The 15151-nt window shown below is 34.5% G+C and overlaps 1 protein-coding gene across 1 annotated transcript; it reads left to right on the top strand.

The window, feature by feature from the left end:
- Positions 1 to 2286: 2286 nt before the first annotated feature.
- Positions 2287 to 8870, top strand: LOC144835412 (sialin-like). The gene is made up of 9 exons (XM_078690497.1): positions 2287 to 2496; positions 3681 to 3741; positions 3956 to 4114; positions 4210 to 4305; positions 5229 to 5356; positions 6319 to 6468; positions 7362 to 7494; positions 7910 to 8151; positions 8663 to 8870. Exons 1-9 carry the CDS (start codon positions 2287 to 2289, stop codon positions 8825 to 8827), a joined length of 1344 nt encoding a protein of 447 aa, XP_078546623.1. The 3' UTR covers positions 8828 to 8870.
- Positions 8871 to 15151: the final 6281 nt, after the last annotated feature.

The following is a 15151-nucleotide window of genomic DNA, read 5'->3' as shown; positions in this document are numbered from 1 at the left end:
GTTTCTTGTAGCTGGTATGTATAACACTATTCACAGGCCTATTCAAATTAGTATTTAACAGGGTTCTAATGAAATACAATTGGTGGTTTCACTACAGACCTAGAGACTCTAGTAATAAATAGGTCAATAATGATAATAATTGTTATATTATGATAATGGAATTGAAAGCTTTAGACGTAGAGTTTCTGAACCTCTCACATCAACTATTGCTGCCGACTTTTCTTATAATAATTCAATAATACTGATGTTATAATAACATACCTTCATAGTGAGCTGTAGAGTCGTGTTGCACTAAAAATAAAGTATTGTGTATATATACTTTTGTAAAGAACGTCACACAGTTAATAAGATTTGTTGTAGGCCTATGCCTCTATTGATAGACAAAGATATTAAAAGTTATGCTCGGCAAACCTTTTTGAAAAGGTTGGCTTGACATGAATCTCTAAATAGTCCATCACCATTGAGTCAGTGATGCGTAGGTTTTGATAAAAAGGGGTTGATATAATAAGATATGTCTCATAGCCCTACACGGAGGATTTGAAACTAAATTCTTCCTTCTCCGTGGTACAGTAAGTTACATGTTAATTTTTGACTTTTCTGGAAACATTTATTATGTATTACAATAATAAATTGTAATAATCGGTCCTAATATATAAATTGGAGTTTTGTTATTTCAAATTAATTAGTATTAGTAGATTGGTGCACTATGTACTTCAACGTGATTATGGCCTATTTATTATATGAAATTGTTTACTAAGATAATAATTAGTCCTGTCTACACTATCAAACTAGTTTTAGAAAAAAAAGTATGACGTGGCCAAATATGGTAGTGATATGACATGATGGACGCATTACATTTTGTGGTCACACATAGAGTTTAATAGTGTAGACAAAGCTTTATACAGCATATTTTGACATTTGTTTGACCAAAACCATACAACTGGATTATTATAGAAATCAAATTATGACTCGTGATTTATTAGAACAAAAAATCTCTCAATATGTACTTCAACATGATTATGGCCTTCCATAGGTATGTGTGCCGTAATAACGTTCTTTCTATACTGCACAAGAATCAACATGAGTATTGCGATGCCTAGCTATGGTACGCCGCCAAGAAAACACAACAAACTGTAGCAGTAATGATGATCAATTATATTTGAATACATTACAAATGTATACTCAGAGGAGTAAAACATGTTTTGAACAATTAGGGACCTAAAGCAACAATAATAAAAATGTAAAGCTCTGTTTATACTATCAAACTAGTTTGACAAAAAAACAACTTTGATGTACCCAAATATAGCAGTGGTACGACTTCATCGTATCCATATATGAACACCTCACATTTGTTTGTCACATAAAGTAGACAGATCTTAAATTAGCAGAATTACTTAAAGATGTATTGTCCCCGCAAAAAATGAAGATTAATTAAATCAGACTTTGAATATGTTAAGTTAATCACTTCCATAGAAAAAAAAATGTTTTCACCTATAAATTGACAAAATATATGGTTAAATTCAACCAAAAACCCACTGGCTGGCAGCCAATTTGGCAATTTTTGCTTTAATTACAGTTTTTTCAGGTAAATACATTTTTTTTTCGATCCAATTTTTGGTCAAAGTGGATAACTATTATGTTTCATTAAAATGGCATATTCAAAAAAAATTTGAATTTGAAATATTTTTTCAGGGGGACAATACATCTTTAAGTAATTATAAGTATCATAACTTAATGACGAAATTGTATTATTGTTCATGACGTCACTGAGATCCAAAACATATTAAGCACTTTCTTGATAAACTGAAGTCTGTGAACTGAGAAATTCAAGGAGTGTAGACAGGCAACATACACTTGTCCAACAGTGGCAGATTCGGAGTCTACAAACAAATGTTTACCAGTCTCTATAACTGTTTGGTGAAGTTCTTTAAACTACCGTTCCTGTCATTTTGTTTAACTACAGAATCACATCAACTACAAAACTGCTTTGATTGTTCACAAACATCAGAAAATAGTTTGCCGAGAAGCTACATGGCTTAACGTCTACAGAACTCGTTGTCTGCAGTTTATACTGTCAAACTTTAGAAAAGTTTTCTTGCTAAACTGAAAGTTAACTTAAGTTTACAAAATAAAGTTTGTCATAAAGACTACGAGAACCAAAAAAATAGCCTAAAATAAAACTTATTGCTTTGTTTTTAAATATCTGTAAATAATACAGAAAACATTTTTTTTAAACATAAATGGTACTATGTTTTACTATAGATACCAACATATAATTGGGATGAAATGACTCAGCAAACTGTGCTGAGTGCTTTCTACATTGGTTACATAATCACGCCGATCCCCGGAGGCTGGTTTTCCTGCTGTATAGGCGGTAAAAAAGCCCTGGGAGTAGTGCTACTTTGTGAGTGTATTCTGACAGCGTTGGTTCCAATTGCTGCAGAGGTCAGTATCAATCTACTGATTGCAGTGCGTGTTTTAGACGGAGCAGTACAGGTAGGAATAAGTTGTTTATTTATTTATTTAAAAGCTTATTTATACAGGATAAAAACATATCGGGCATAGATGTAGCACCTGTTTTTTTTTTATATAACAATGAGTTAAAAAATATAAATAAAACACTTTAAAACATACTAATAAAACTGTAAAAATCAATTCAAAATGTCATCATTCCTTCTGTGCTCTGTGTATTGAATTTTTAGCATTTTTCTCCAACACCACATTTCAAATGCCTCTATTCTGTTTATTTCCTCTTTTTTTAATGTCCATGTTTCGCATCCGTATAATGCAACACTCCATACTAATGCTTTAACCACTTTTTTTCTTGTTTCAATACTTGCTTTACTTGTTAAGAATTTCCTGTTTGTTGGGAATTTCCCCTTTGCCATTCCCATTCTCCTTAGAATCTCACTCTTACATCTGCCATCTGTTGTTATTTTTGTTCCCTGGTAGCAAAAACACAAATTCTATACAATATGTCCATCAATTTGATCCAATTAATCCTGTTGAATGCTTTTTCATAATCCACAAAGCATATATACAATTCGTTACCATATTCTGGGGATTTTTCTCCCATCACTCTCAGCACAGCAATCGCATCTCTGGTGCTTCTTCCTTTTACAAAACCAAATTGATCCTTTCCAATATACTCTGCAAGTTTTGATGCCAATCTGTCATTTAATGCCTTAAGTGTTATCTTAGATGTATGCGTTAATTAACCAACAACAACAACCGACAATTAAGCATCAACTTGAAGCAGTGTTTACTTTTTTCTGATGAATAAAATGCATTCTTTTATACTATAAGACTTTGAGAATAGTAAAGAAAACTAAATAGGTTGGGCCTAGTTGCGGGATGTTATATTGTTTGATATGTGCCTACGGCAGACTAGCTCCTTCCGTTAGGTGAAAACCTTTATTTTCTTGCTGTTATTTTGTATGGTTTATACACTTTCACAAACTTTTTAACTACTTCATACACAAACATAGCAAGATTATATACCTAACTCGACAATTGTTTGTAACGTCGTGATGTTTTGACTATAATATGTCAGCACCCTGATTGTTATGCTATGGATTTCTTGAATATTGGTTACTTATTGTATATTCCAGCCTAATTTAATTCGTATTCTGTTCTTAACCTTTGACCCTTTATGGGTACATTTCATTCTTTATTTCTAGGGAGTGGCATTTTCTGCTTTCTTCGTTTTATTAGGAAAATGGACAGTTTATGAACAACGGAGTATTATGGTGTCTATACAATGGCAAGTCAACATTTTTATAATATGAGGTTGTTTTGGTTTGAGGTAAATTATTTTATCATATTTCAATACAATTGGTGGCCATATTTAAAATGGCTGCCGAACTCCTTGATGCACGAACAAATGTAACAAATACCTTTTTTTTATAATTCCCTTTGTCTATTTTACAACATTTTATTTTTTATTTTATGACAGTTTGTCCTGTCCTGTCCTGTCCTGTAGAGGCCATATACAAACATACACAATATGCTCTCTACACGAACAAGTCTTGGAAGTGGAGTTGTTCTGTCATGAGAAAAAAATCCTGGCGTCTGAAATCTGACATCTTTGATGTTGATTTGAACCCAGGGCAATGTAATTGGTAGCCTAGCATCTATCCACCAAGCTACAATGTTGACTACTGTACATTTACCATAACTTAATCTTTCTCAATTTCTATTTTTACACAGGGGCAACACTTTCAACAATCGTTTCAAGTCATCTGTCCGGTTGGCTTTGCACAGCATATGAACTTGGTGGTTGGCCGGTGTCATTTTATACGTATAGTATGCTAACGTAATTTTGTTTTGTCTGTCGTTTAAGTAATTGTTCATGTTCAGTTTTACAGTAATAATAGTTTATCTGTGGATTGGTGGTTATGATGCTCGGCTACCAATCCAAGGGTTCTGGGTTCAAATCCTGTTATATCATATTAAGGAGCTTTTCTCTTTTTCTTTTTCTATGAGCATTTTGTGTATTATATGTTTGACATGTGAACAGGATTGCCATCTTTAAGAAGGATAGTGAATGAAATAGCTTATGCTTTATCCTTTTGCCTCAATAATAATTACAAATATAAAATAATTTGAATAATAGATATCATATATCATTGTTTGTTTTTTTCAAAATTGTATTTTTGTAACTGGTACACAGACACCAAAAGCAATAAAACAAAACAAAAGAATCGCTATACGCATAATTGCATTTAATAAAAATACATAAACAGGGTAATACTAAACAGACAAGCATTCATTAAAATAGATATATAATGTATAACTCAAACCAAATCTCCATAACAAGCAAATAAAAATAAAAAATTCAGAGATAGGAATAGGATAAAAAAAATGTCAAGGCATAAATTAAAATAAATCAAAATAACAAAAGTTGAGAATAATAATATCAAACATAAAATTATTCAAACGAATAATTTTTTTCTCTACATGTCTTCCGTGACTTCAATTAGTGAGTCAGGCAAAAACAAATTTGAATTGTGATTTCCATTGACTTTTTGCCACGCTCATATTCGGAGGGTCAATTTGTCAATCAAACTTTGCACCGACCATAATTTGGTCACGGGTTAGTAAAGCGCTAATTGTGCAACATGATTGCGCTAACCATAATATTAACAGTAAAAAAATGCATTATGTATTTACGTTAGATATTTTTATTTTGTTCCTTACAACTTTGTACTATTTCTTGATTATGACAGGCGTGTTCGGGTTAGTAGGATTGGTAGTATGGACAACACTTGTTTATGAAACGCCAAATACTGACCCGTTTATTACAAAAAAGGAGTTAGAACTGTTTATGTCATCTGAAGAAAGAACTAATGTTACGGTGTGTTACTGTAATCACCCTAAACGCTATTCGTCATTAGACATTGCGCGTGATGTTGGCCTAGCCTACGTTGTTTTTATAAATCATTTGTTAAATAAAAAAACTTTTCTCTCGGCGGCGGCCAGCCTTCCTCTCTTGCCTTTTCGATTGCGCGTCCATTGCATTTGCCACTCTGTACGTTCTGATCGGTCTTCCTTCTTTTTTTTGGTATTTTAGTATTTCGTTGAGCCTATCTGAGTGCAATCCTCGCTTGTGTGTTTTCGTTTAATCGGAGCATTATGATTATACAATGTCAGCCTTCTTTTCTTTACTTCCTTACTCCACTCATCTATTCTTTTATACAAATCTTTTTATTTTATTTTCTCCGACCACCTAATACCTATTATTCTCTAGAATTGAAACTGTCATTGCCCACAGTTCACTGTTACAGTGTATTATTGAGAATATAAAACAAAATGTTATTATACCAATATGGTAATTAGGCTGTAGGCCGCAGTTGTTTTATTGTTTTATAAAAAAGTGCGTCATTCTAAAGCATTCAATTATGGTGAAAAATATAATTATGACCTTCATAAAATTCGAATTTACATTTTTACTTTTAAATATATGGTTTGCTGCCCTCATTAATTTCTAATATTTTGTTTCCTAAACATTAGCCATATTCCAAATATAATTTAAGGAATCCAAGCTCAATATTTACGAAACTGAGAATTAAATGTTCATTAGTATTGCTGGTCCTAAATGAACCGGCGACAAAGTTTGATTTCGGGGCGGGGAAACACATATTCTTACGCTGTGTAGGTTGAGTTGCATCGCTAGTGGGAACCAAGTCTTAGAGCGTCCAGTACCAAATGTTGTACGTTGGAGAAATGCATTAATATTGAACTACCGAAAAAAACAATCAAAAAATTCAACTTATTTTGAAACTATAAAAAATATAATTGTATATTTTTATATCATAGTATTCATCAGTTCCTTGGAAGGCTATATTCACGTCCTCTGCGGTGTGGGCTATTGTGATTGGCTATGTAGCTTTCGACGCCGCGTGGTACTTCAGTATAACAGAAATACCCATTTTCATCTCATCCATTTTAGGATTTGATGCAAAATCTGTAAGTTTTTTTTATAATATTTCATTTAATATTCTTGCTTCTAGTGAACGAGTGAAAATGTCACGCGGTGTTCGGTGTGAAATAGTTTAAACTAATAAAAGAGCATTCTTTCTTCACTCTAAGAATGATTCAAATTAAATTAAAAATGTGGAATGATTTAACAGCTTGAAATGTTCACTCTGTGAACAGTGGAAATCGATAACTAGAGTGAGAGATTATAATACAATAAACAATGTGTTGTGTGTCGTTTTGGAAAGTATAAAGTAATTGACCGATGACTAGATAATTAAAATATTAACTTAACACTTATCCAATGGATGTGCCTTGCAAACGTTGTCAGGTGACACATGACATGTTGGATATGGCCCTACATCACAGTTACAGCAGGAAACTTTAAGGCGTGATTTAACTCTTTACATCAATTTTGATTTAATTACTTGATACTAAACAATCATTCCAACCATGCAAAAAAAACCCAAACCGAAGTAAGGGGATACGACCACGTCGCTAACCAGGGATCGGTCTAATTGAACCCCGGTCAGCAGCAGTTGTGTCTCGGTCATACCGGACTCAGGTGCCTCCTTCCCTACCTACTTAAACTAGATCTAAAACAATCTAGGTGGCATGGAAAATGAGAAAAAAGGGATTAATTATGCTTTTTTGAACAAGTATGTCTTTAGAAACTTCTAAAAAAGAGCTACCGACTGTGCATCTTTAATGCAGTTTGGAAGAGAATTCCAAAACATAGAAGCTGCATAAGATAATTCCAATGACAATATGAGACGGTCTTCACTTTAGCAGGAGCAAGACGATTCTGAGAATTGGAACGAAGACTATTAACCAGATTACATTATTACACATTATTATCATTGTATTTTATTTACTTACTTTAGACTGGTATTCTGACATCAATCCCTGCCATAGCCAGACTTCCAGTTGTTCTGCTTTCTGCTGCCTGTGCTGACTTTATAATTCGCCGTAATATATTGAGCATTTTGAATACAAGAAAACTGTGTGTTATCATTGGTATGATGCTTCAAAATGATATACATATCTTTTATTTTATTGAGGAAATTGATCAAGTTTCTTTCTTTGTTTATTTCTTTCTTTTTTTCTTTCTTTCTTTCGTTCATTCATTCATTTCTTTTATGATGCTTCAATATGATATACTACATTACCGTATATATTTTATTTATTAAGTACATTGACCAAGTTTCTTTCTTTTTTCGTTCTTTCTTTTTTCCCTTTTTTATCTTTCTTTTTTTCTTTATTTCTTTCTTTTTTTCTGTCTACAATCGTATATAACAAAATTGCACTCTTAATGACGTAATAATTTAATGGAGTACTATTATGAATACCATGCAGTATGACTCACAATCAAATCAAATAACAAGACTCTACTCATGTGTCTTAATCAATTGTATGTTTATCTTTTATTTAGATCTTGGAGTTGCTGCAGTTTGTTTCTTTATCATTTCCCAAGTTGGTGAATCTCTAGTAGCATTTATGGTTCTAATCTCAATTACCTTTTGTGCGCTTGGATTCAATCCACCCGGTTTAAATACCAACTCATTGGACATATCTTCAAAATATGCTGGAATAATTGTTGGAATTGCAACAACGTTTTCAAGTATTGGTGCATTCATCGTTCCTGTTATTCTTGGTAAACTAACAGAAAACAATGTAAGTTTTTCCATATTTGAACAAATTGTAGATCGACAACGATTAAGCCAGAACCGTGTGTGACTGTTACGTTTTGTAGGCCTAATTAGAATTTTGTAATGGTCAAATTTCAAATAAATCGTAATTACATTATGTGTGCCATATATAACAGCCAATACCGTATTCGTTCGTAGTATCAGACATTCAACTTTTACTTGGTTAATATTTTGTTCATTTCTTTTGGTTCATTTTGAATATAGTTTTTACTTATTTGAACATATTTAAAAAAAATTGTCATTGCTCTAAAAGTTTATACTAATACAATATTAGTATTGTTGCTATCATGTCTATCGACAATAAAGAAAATAATTTATAACATATCCCATGGGATGAAAGTTACTGCTAGAAGACGCGATACTGCATGTTGTTTATTGTTGCTAGACTTGATACCGCTCGTGTATCGGGTGCATATAAAAGGCTTATTTGTAAATGGATTTTTTTTAAATTGAGATTATAATCTATTTCTTTTCAGAATACATTTAAACAATGGTCGTTTATTTTTATAATTAATGCGGGCATACTGCTATTTGGAATGATGTTTTTTCTTAAATTTGCCAAAGGAGAGGAGCAAGATTGGTCGAAAGAAGGCACAGAACAAGAACAGGAAGAGACAACATACTTAATCAAATCAGAATAGTATTAATAGAATCACACAATAGTTTTGTAGTTGAGCAGTAGTGTTGTGTTTAAACTTCAAATCCCCAATGTTCTAGTCTAAATTAATATATATATATATATATATATATATATTTAATTTGAAACGATAAAGATGAGGAAATCTGTGAGAATGAGAAAAAGTCGCCCCAACCGAACAATACCATGAAAGCCCCAGTGGTCTAATGGTTAGGACATCTGCATATCAAGCAGGCGGTCCGAGTTCGAGTCTCGGTTGGGGCGACTTTTTCTCATTCTCACAGATTTCCTCATCTTTATCGTTTCAAATTAATTAATTAAATTTCAGTATATCACCGGGCGGTTTAGAATTAATGTTCTTTGCCTGATTTGTTTATATATATAAAAGTATCTCTTCGGAGATCCCGCCTCGTGAATAAAAATACTGTAAGATGAGGGCGTATCAATTTGATCTCTGGTGCGCGTGCGTACAACTGAGGACTAGTGCTGTTCCGCCGTACCACGCCGAGAATGTTAAAGAGTCGTTATCCAATCGAGTTCGAACAATACCATGAAAGCCCCAGTGGTCTAATGGTTAGGACATCTGCATATCAAGCAGGCGGTCCGAGTTCGAGTCTCGGTTGGGGCGACTTTTTCTCATTCTCACAGATTTCCTCATCTTTATCGTTTCAAATTAATTAATTAAATTTCAGTATATCACCGGGTGGTTTAGAATTAATGTTCTTTGCCTGATTTGTTTATATTTATAAAAGTACCTCTTCGGAGATCCCGCCTCGTGAATAAAAATACTGTAAGATGAGGGCGTATCAATTTGATCTCTGGTGCGCGTGCGTACAACTGAGGACTAGTGCTGTTCCGCCGTACCACGCCGAGAATGTTAAAGAGTCGTTATCCAATCGAGTTCGAACAATACCATGAAAGCCCCAGTGGTCTAATGGTTAGGACATCTGCATATCAAGCAGGCGGTCCGAGTTCGAGTCTCGGTTGGGGCGACTTTTTCTCATTCTCACAGATTTCCTCATCTTTATCGTTTCAAATTAATTAATTAAATTTCAGTATATCACCGGGCGGTTTAGAATTAATGTTCTTTGCCTGATTTGTTTATATATATAAAAGTATCTCTTCGGAGATCCCGCCTCGTGAATAAAAATACTGTAAGATGAGGGCGTATCAATTTGATCTCTGGTGCGCGTGCGTACAACTGAGGACTAGTGCTGTTCCGCCGTACCACGCCGAGAATGTTAAAGAGTCGTTATCCAATCGAGTTCGAACAATACCATGAAAGCCCCAGTGGTCTAATGGTTAGGACATCTGCATATCAAGCAGGCGGTCCGAGTTCGAGTCTCGGTTGGGGCGACTTTTTCTCATTCTCACAGATTTCCTCATCTTTATCGTTTCAAATTAATTAATTAAATTTCAGTATATCACCGGGCGGTTTAGAATTAATGTTCTTTGCCTGATTTGTTTATATATATAAAAGTATCTCTTCGGAGATCCCGCCTCGTGAATAAAAATACTGTAAGATGAGGGCGTATCAATTTGATCTCTGGTGCGCGTGCGTACAACTGAGGACTAGTGCTGTTCCGCCGTACCACGCCGAGAATGTTAAAGAGTCGTTATCCAATCGAGTTCGAACAATACCATGAAAGCCCGAGTGGTCTAATGGTTAGGACATCTGCATATCAAGCAGGCGGTCCGAGTTCGAGTCTCGGTTGGGGCGACTTTTTCTCATTCTCACAGATTTCCTCATCTTTATCGTTTCAAATTAATTAATTAAATTTCAGTATATCACCGGGCGGTTTAGAATTAATGTTCTTTGCCTGATTTGTTTATATATATAAAAGTATCTCTTCGGAGATCCCGCCTCGTGAATAAAAATACTGTAAGATGAGGGCGTATCAATTTGATCTCTGGTGCGCGTGCGTACAACTGAGGACTAGTGCTGTTCCGCCGTACCACGCCGAGAATGTTAAAGAGTCGTTATCCAATCGAGTTCGAACAATACCATGAAAGCCCGAGTGGTCTAATGGTTAGGACATCTGCATATCAAGCAGGCGGTCCGAGTTCGAGTCTCGGTTGGGGCGACTTTTTCTCATTCTCACAGATTTCCTCATCTTTATCGTTTCAAATTAATTAATTAAATTTCAGTATATCACCGGGCGGTTTAGAATTAATGTTCTTTGCCTGATTTGTTTATATATATAAAAGTATCTCTTCGGAGATCCCGCCTCGTGAATAAAAATACTGTAAGATGAGGGCGTATCAATTTGATCTCTGGTGCGCGTGCGTACAACTGAGGACTAGTGCTGTTCCGCCGTACCACGCCGAGAATGTTAAAGAGTCGTTATCCAATCGAGTTCGAACAATACCATGAAAGCCCCAGTGGTCTAATGGTTAGGACATCTGCATATCAAGCAGGCGGTCCGAGTTCGAGTCTCGGTTGGGGCGACTTTTTCTCATTCTCACAGATTTCCTCATCTTTATCGTTTCAAATTAATTAATTAAATTTCAGTATATCACCGGGCGGTTTAGAATTAATGTTCTTTGCCTGATTTGTTTATATATATAAAAGTATCTCTTCGGAGATCCCGCCTCGTGAATAAAAATACTGTAAGATGAGGGCGTATCAATTTGATCTCTGGTGCGCGTGCGTACAACTGAGGACTAGTGCTGTTCCGCCGTACCACGCCGAGAATGTTAAAGAGTCGTTATCCAATCGAGTTCGAACAATACCATGAAAGCCCCAGTGGTCTAATGGTTAGGACATCTGCATATCAAGCAGGCGGTCCGAGTTCGAGTCTCGGTTGGGGCGACTTTTTCTCATTCTCACAGATTTCCTCATCTTTATCGTTTCAAATTAATTAATTAAATTTCAGTATATCACCGGGCGGTTTAGAATTAATGTTCTTTGCCTGATTTGTTTATATATATAAAAGTATCTCTTCGGAGATCCCGCCTCGTGAATAAAAATACTGTAAGATGAGGGCGTATCAATTTGATCTCTGGTGCGCGTGCGTACAACTGAGGACTAGTGCTGTTCCGCCGTACCACGCCGAGAATGTTAAAGAGTCGTTATCCAATCGAGTTCGAACAATACCATGAAAGCCCCAGTGGTCTAATGGTTAGGACATCTGCATATCAAGCAGGCGGTCCGAGTTCGAGTCTCGGTTGGGGCGACTTTTTCTCATTCTCACAGATTTCCTCATCTTTATCGTTTCAAATTAATTAATTAAATTTCAGTATATCACCGGGCGGTTTAGAATTAATGTTCTTTGCCTGATTTGTTTATATATATAAAAGTATCTCTTCGGAGATCCCGCCTCGTGAATAAAAATACTGTAAGATGAGGGCGTATCAATTTGATCTCTGGTGCGCGTGCGTACAACTGAGGACTAGTGCTGTTCCGCCGTACCACGCCGAGAATGTTAAAGAGTCGTTATCCAATCGAGTTCGAACAATACCATGAAAGCCCCAGTGGTCTAATGGTTAGGACATCTGCATATCAAGCAGGCGGTCCGAGTTCGAGTCTCGGTTGGGGCGACTTTTTCTCATTCTCACAGATTTCCTCATCTTTATCGTTTCAAATTAATTAATTAAATTTCAGTATATCACCGGGCGGTTTAGAATTAATGTTCTTTGCCTGATTTGTTTATATATATATATTTATATATATAATTATATGGGCGGATTAGAATTTATTTCTATGCATGTTATTTTTATGCATATACAGTATATATATAATTAATTTGAAACGATAAAGATGGGGAAATCTGTGAGAATGAGAACTCGGACCGTCTGCTTGATATGCAGTTGTCCTAACCATATGACCACTGGGGCTTTCATGGTATTGTTCAAACTCGATTGGATAGCTGCGATTCTATGACATTCTCGGCGTGGTACGGCGGAACAGCACTAGGCCTCAATTGTACGCACGCGCACCAGAGATCAAATTGATACGCCCTCATCTATTCAGTATTTTTATTCACGAAGCGGGATCTCCAAAGAGATACTTATATAATAATATATATAAACACATCAGGTAAAGAACATTAATTCTAAACCGCCCGTGATATACTGAAATTTAATTAATTTGAAACGATAAAAATGAGGAAATCTCTGAGAATGAGAAAAAGACCACTGGGGCTTTCGCAATTAAAGGTCTGTATTGACCAATCACAAAATTTGCCTATAAAACCAAATACAAACTAAAACATTTAACACAAAATGTGATGTTATATCATTCTGTTAAGACATCAATCAATCAAATGCAATCAAAAGAGCACAATCATCATTACACCAGTTGATATTTTTCAAACTAAGAGATCGATGGTCATAAATGTAATCACATTATTTGATCAGTAAAGTTATGGAATTTCTTTTTTTTTTTAGTGCACATCTATATATAAATTATGGGTAATTCTGACATAACATAGGCGAGCACAATGGAAAAACTTCGGTATAAATCTCCGCCTTGGATACCTACCTTATCTATCTAAGATGTACCGCGAAACGTAGATTTGATAACATTAGTTTTTAACAGTGTTACGCTATTGTTACATTTTTGTCTTTTACAACGACAACATTTAGCGTTACCTATCGAAATTCGTGGATATCACAGGGTTATTTTCACACACTCGCGCTGTTGTTCAACTGGCTTCCGGGTCCGTCACTTCCGGCAAAATGGCCGTTGGTGGCGACATTCAATATTAAATACAAATATTTTAGTTGTTCAACGTATCGTGAAGAACTGGCCTACTGCAATTAATTTTGTTTTAGATATTCAACTAATCAATTATATTGATTAAATGCATTTACATTACGTGAACTACAATTTGTTTTAGTAATTTAACTATTATTGAAGGCCTTTACTTTTACGTGAACTACAATGCGATTTTAGTGATTCAACTGAATCGTGAACTACAATTTATTTGTTTTAGATATTCAACTAATCACTTATAAAGGCATTTACTTTACGTGAAATATAATTTGTTTTTGGTAGTTTAACTAATTATTTATGCTATTTTTTAATTATTTTATCAAATTTAGGTGCGATTCAATGTTACTATAGGAGGCTAATTGAACTAATTATTTATGCTATTTATTAATCATTTAATCAAATTTAGGTGCGATTCAATGTTAATATAGGAGGCTCGGTAGGCCTACCTGGGAAACACCTTTGCTGCTTATATTATCGTTTATTTCTGTTGCTTGCTCTATTTATAATTATAAATGGTGTCTACTACGACCGATATATAAGTAGGCTACGAAAGTTGTTGTTTAATCATTTTGTTCCAAAATTAACAAGATGCTGTTGTCATGGTATATTGTGATACAAATGTTAAAGCACAGCTCACTGTCACCCACTTTGATGAACTATGCTTTTGGTCTCTTACAGTCACGTTAGAGACTATTTCAGTGATTGATGACCCCTATTAACGGTTTCCTCCTGTGTGTAACGTTCAGATAATATATATAATAATATAATATGTATATTTTACGTATATACTGTTATATTATTTACATTATTACCAATTGTTCCAGAGGCGTTGGTCATGTTTTCGAGGACCATTCGGGTGCATCCACTACTACTGTAGAGGGTGTGCGAGCGAAGAGAGCGAAACCTCTAGTTATTTTAAATGCATTATAATACTCTAAAATAAATAATAAATTATATATTGCAAATAATACTGTTCTAAGTTAGCAGTATGATGTCAGGAGAATAAACTCATCTGACTCTATTCTTTATGCCTCTATCTAACAAACGTAAACACCTAAATGTTTTCATTACAATTCAAGCTTATTCATAATAATTAAAACATTACATAGTACAGTATTATAAACAATAGACTAAAAGTTAAAATTAATGGAACATCAAAAATCATTATTGGGTTGGAGACTAATAGAACCAAGTCAATGTCAACTAATAGATAAAAAAGCAATGCTTTGAATGATTCACTGTAAATGATTATGTCTTCCTTTTTTCGAAAGAGGAATCAGGAATCAATCCTAGTGGTCAAATCCTGGTGGTCACGTATAGAGATAATCAAAACATTTCAATTCAATTCAATTCAAGAAACATTTATTGACCATATTTTAGCATAACATTAACAATGGTTAGCATATAATATATATAGTCGAGAGACTACAAAAGGCAATGACGACCAAAATCTTCACAGAATAGTGTCTGGAAGTTGTGAAACAACAAAAGTCAGAGTTAATCATCTCTTTTTGAATCATTTTAATGATGGCAATGCAATAATATGGCCTTTTGGTGCACAGACAAAGTGTTTGGATAATCCAGAAAATCATGGATCATGGATATCTATTC

The sequence above is a fragment of the Antedon bifida genome, chromosome 2 (genome assembly GCF_963402885.1).
Source record: "Antedon bifida chromosome 2, ecAntBifi1.1, whole genome shotgun sequence".
Taxonomy (NCBI): domain Eukaryota; kingdom Metazoa; phylum Echinodermata; class Crinoidea; order Comatulida; family Antedonidae; genus Antedon; species Antedon bifida.
This window is presented reverse-complemented; position numbering and strand designations above follow the sequence as displayed.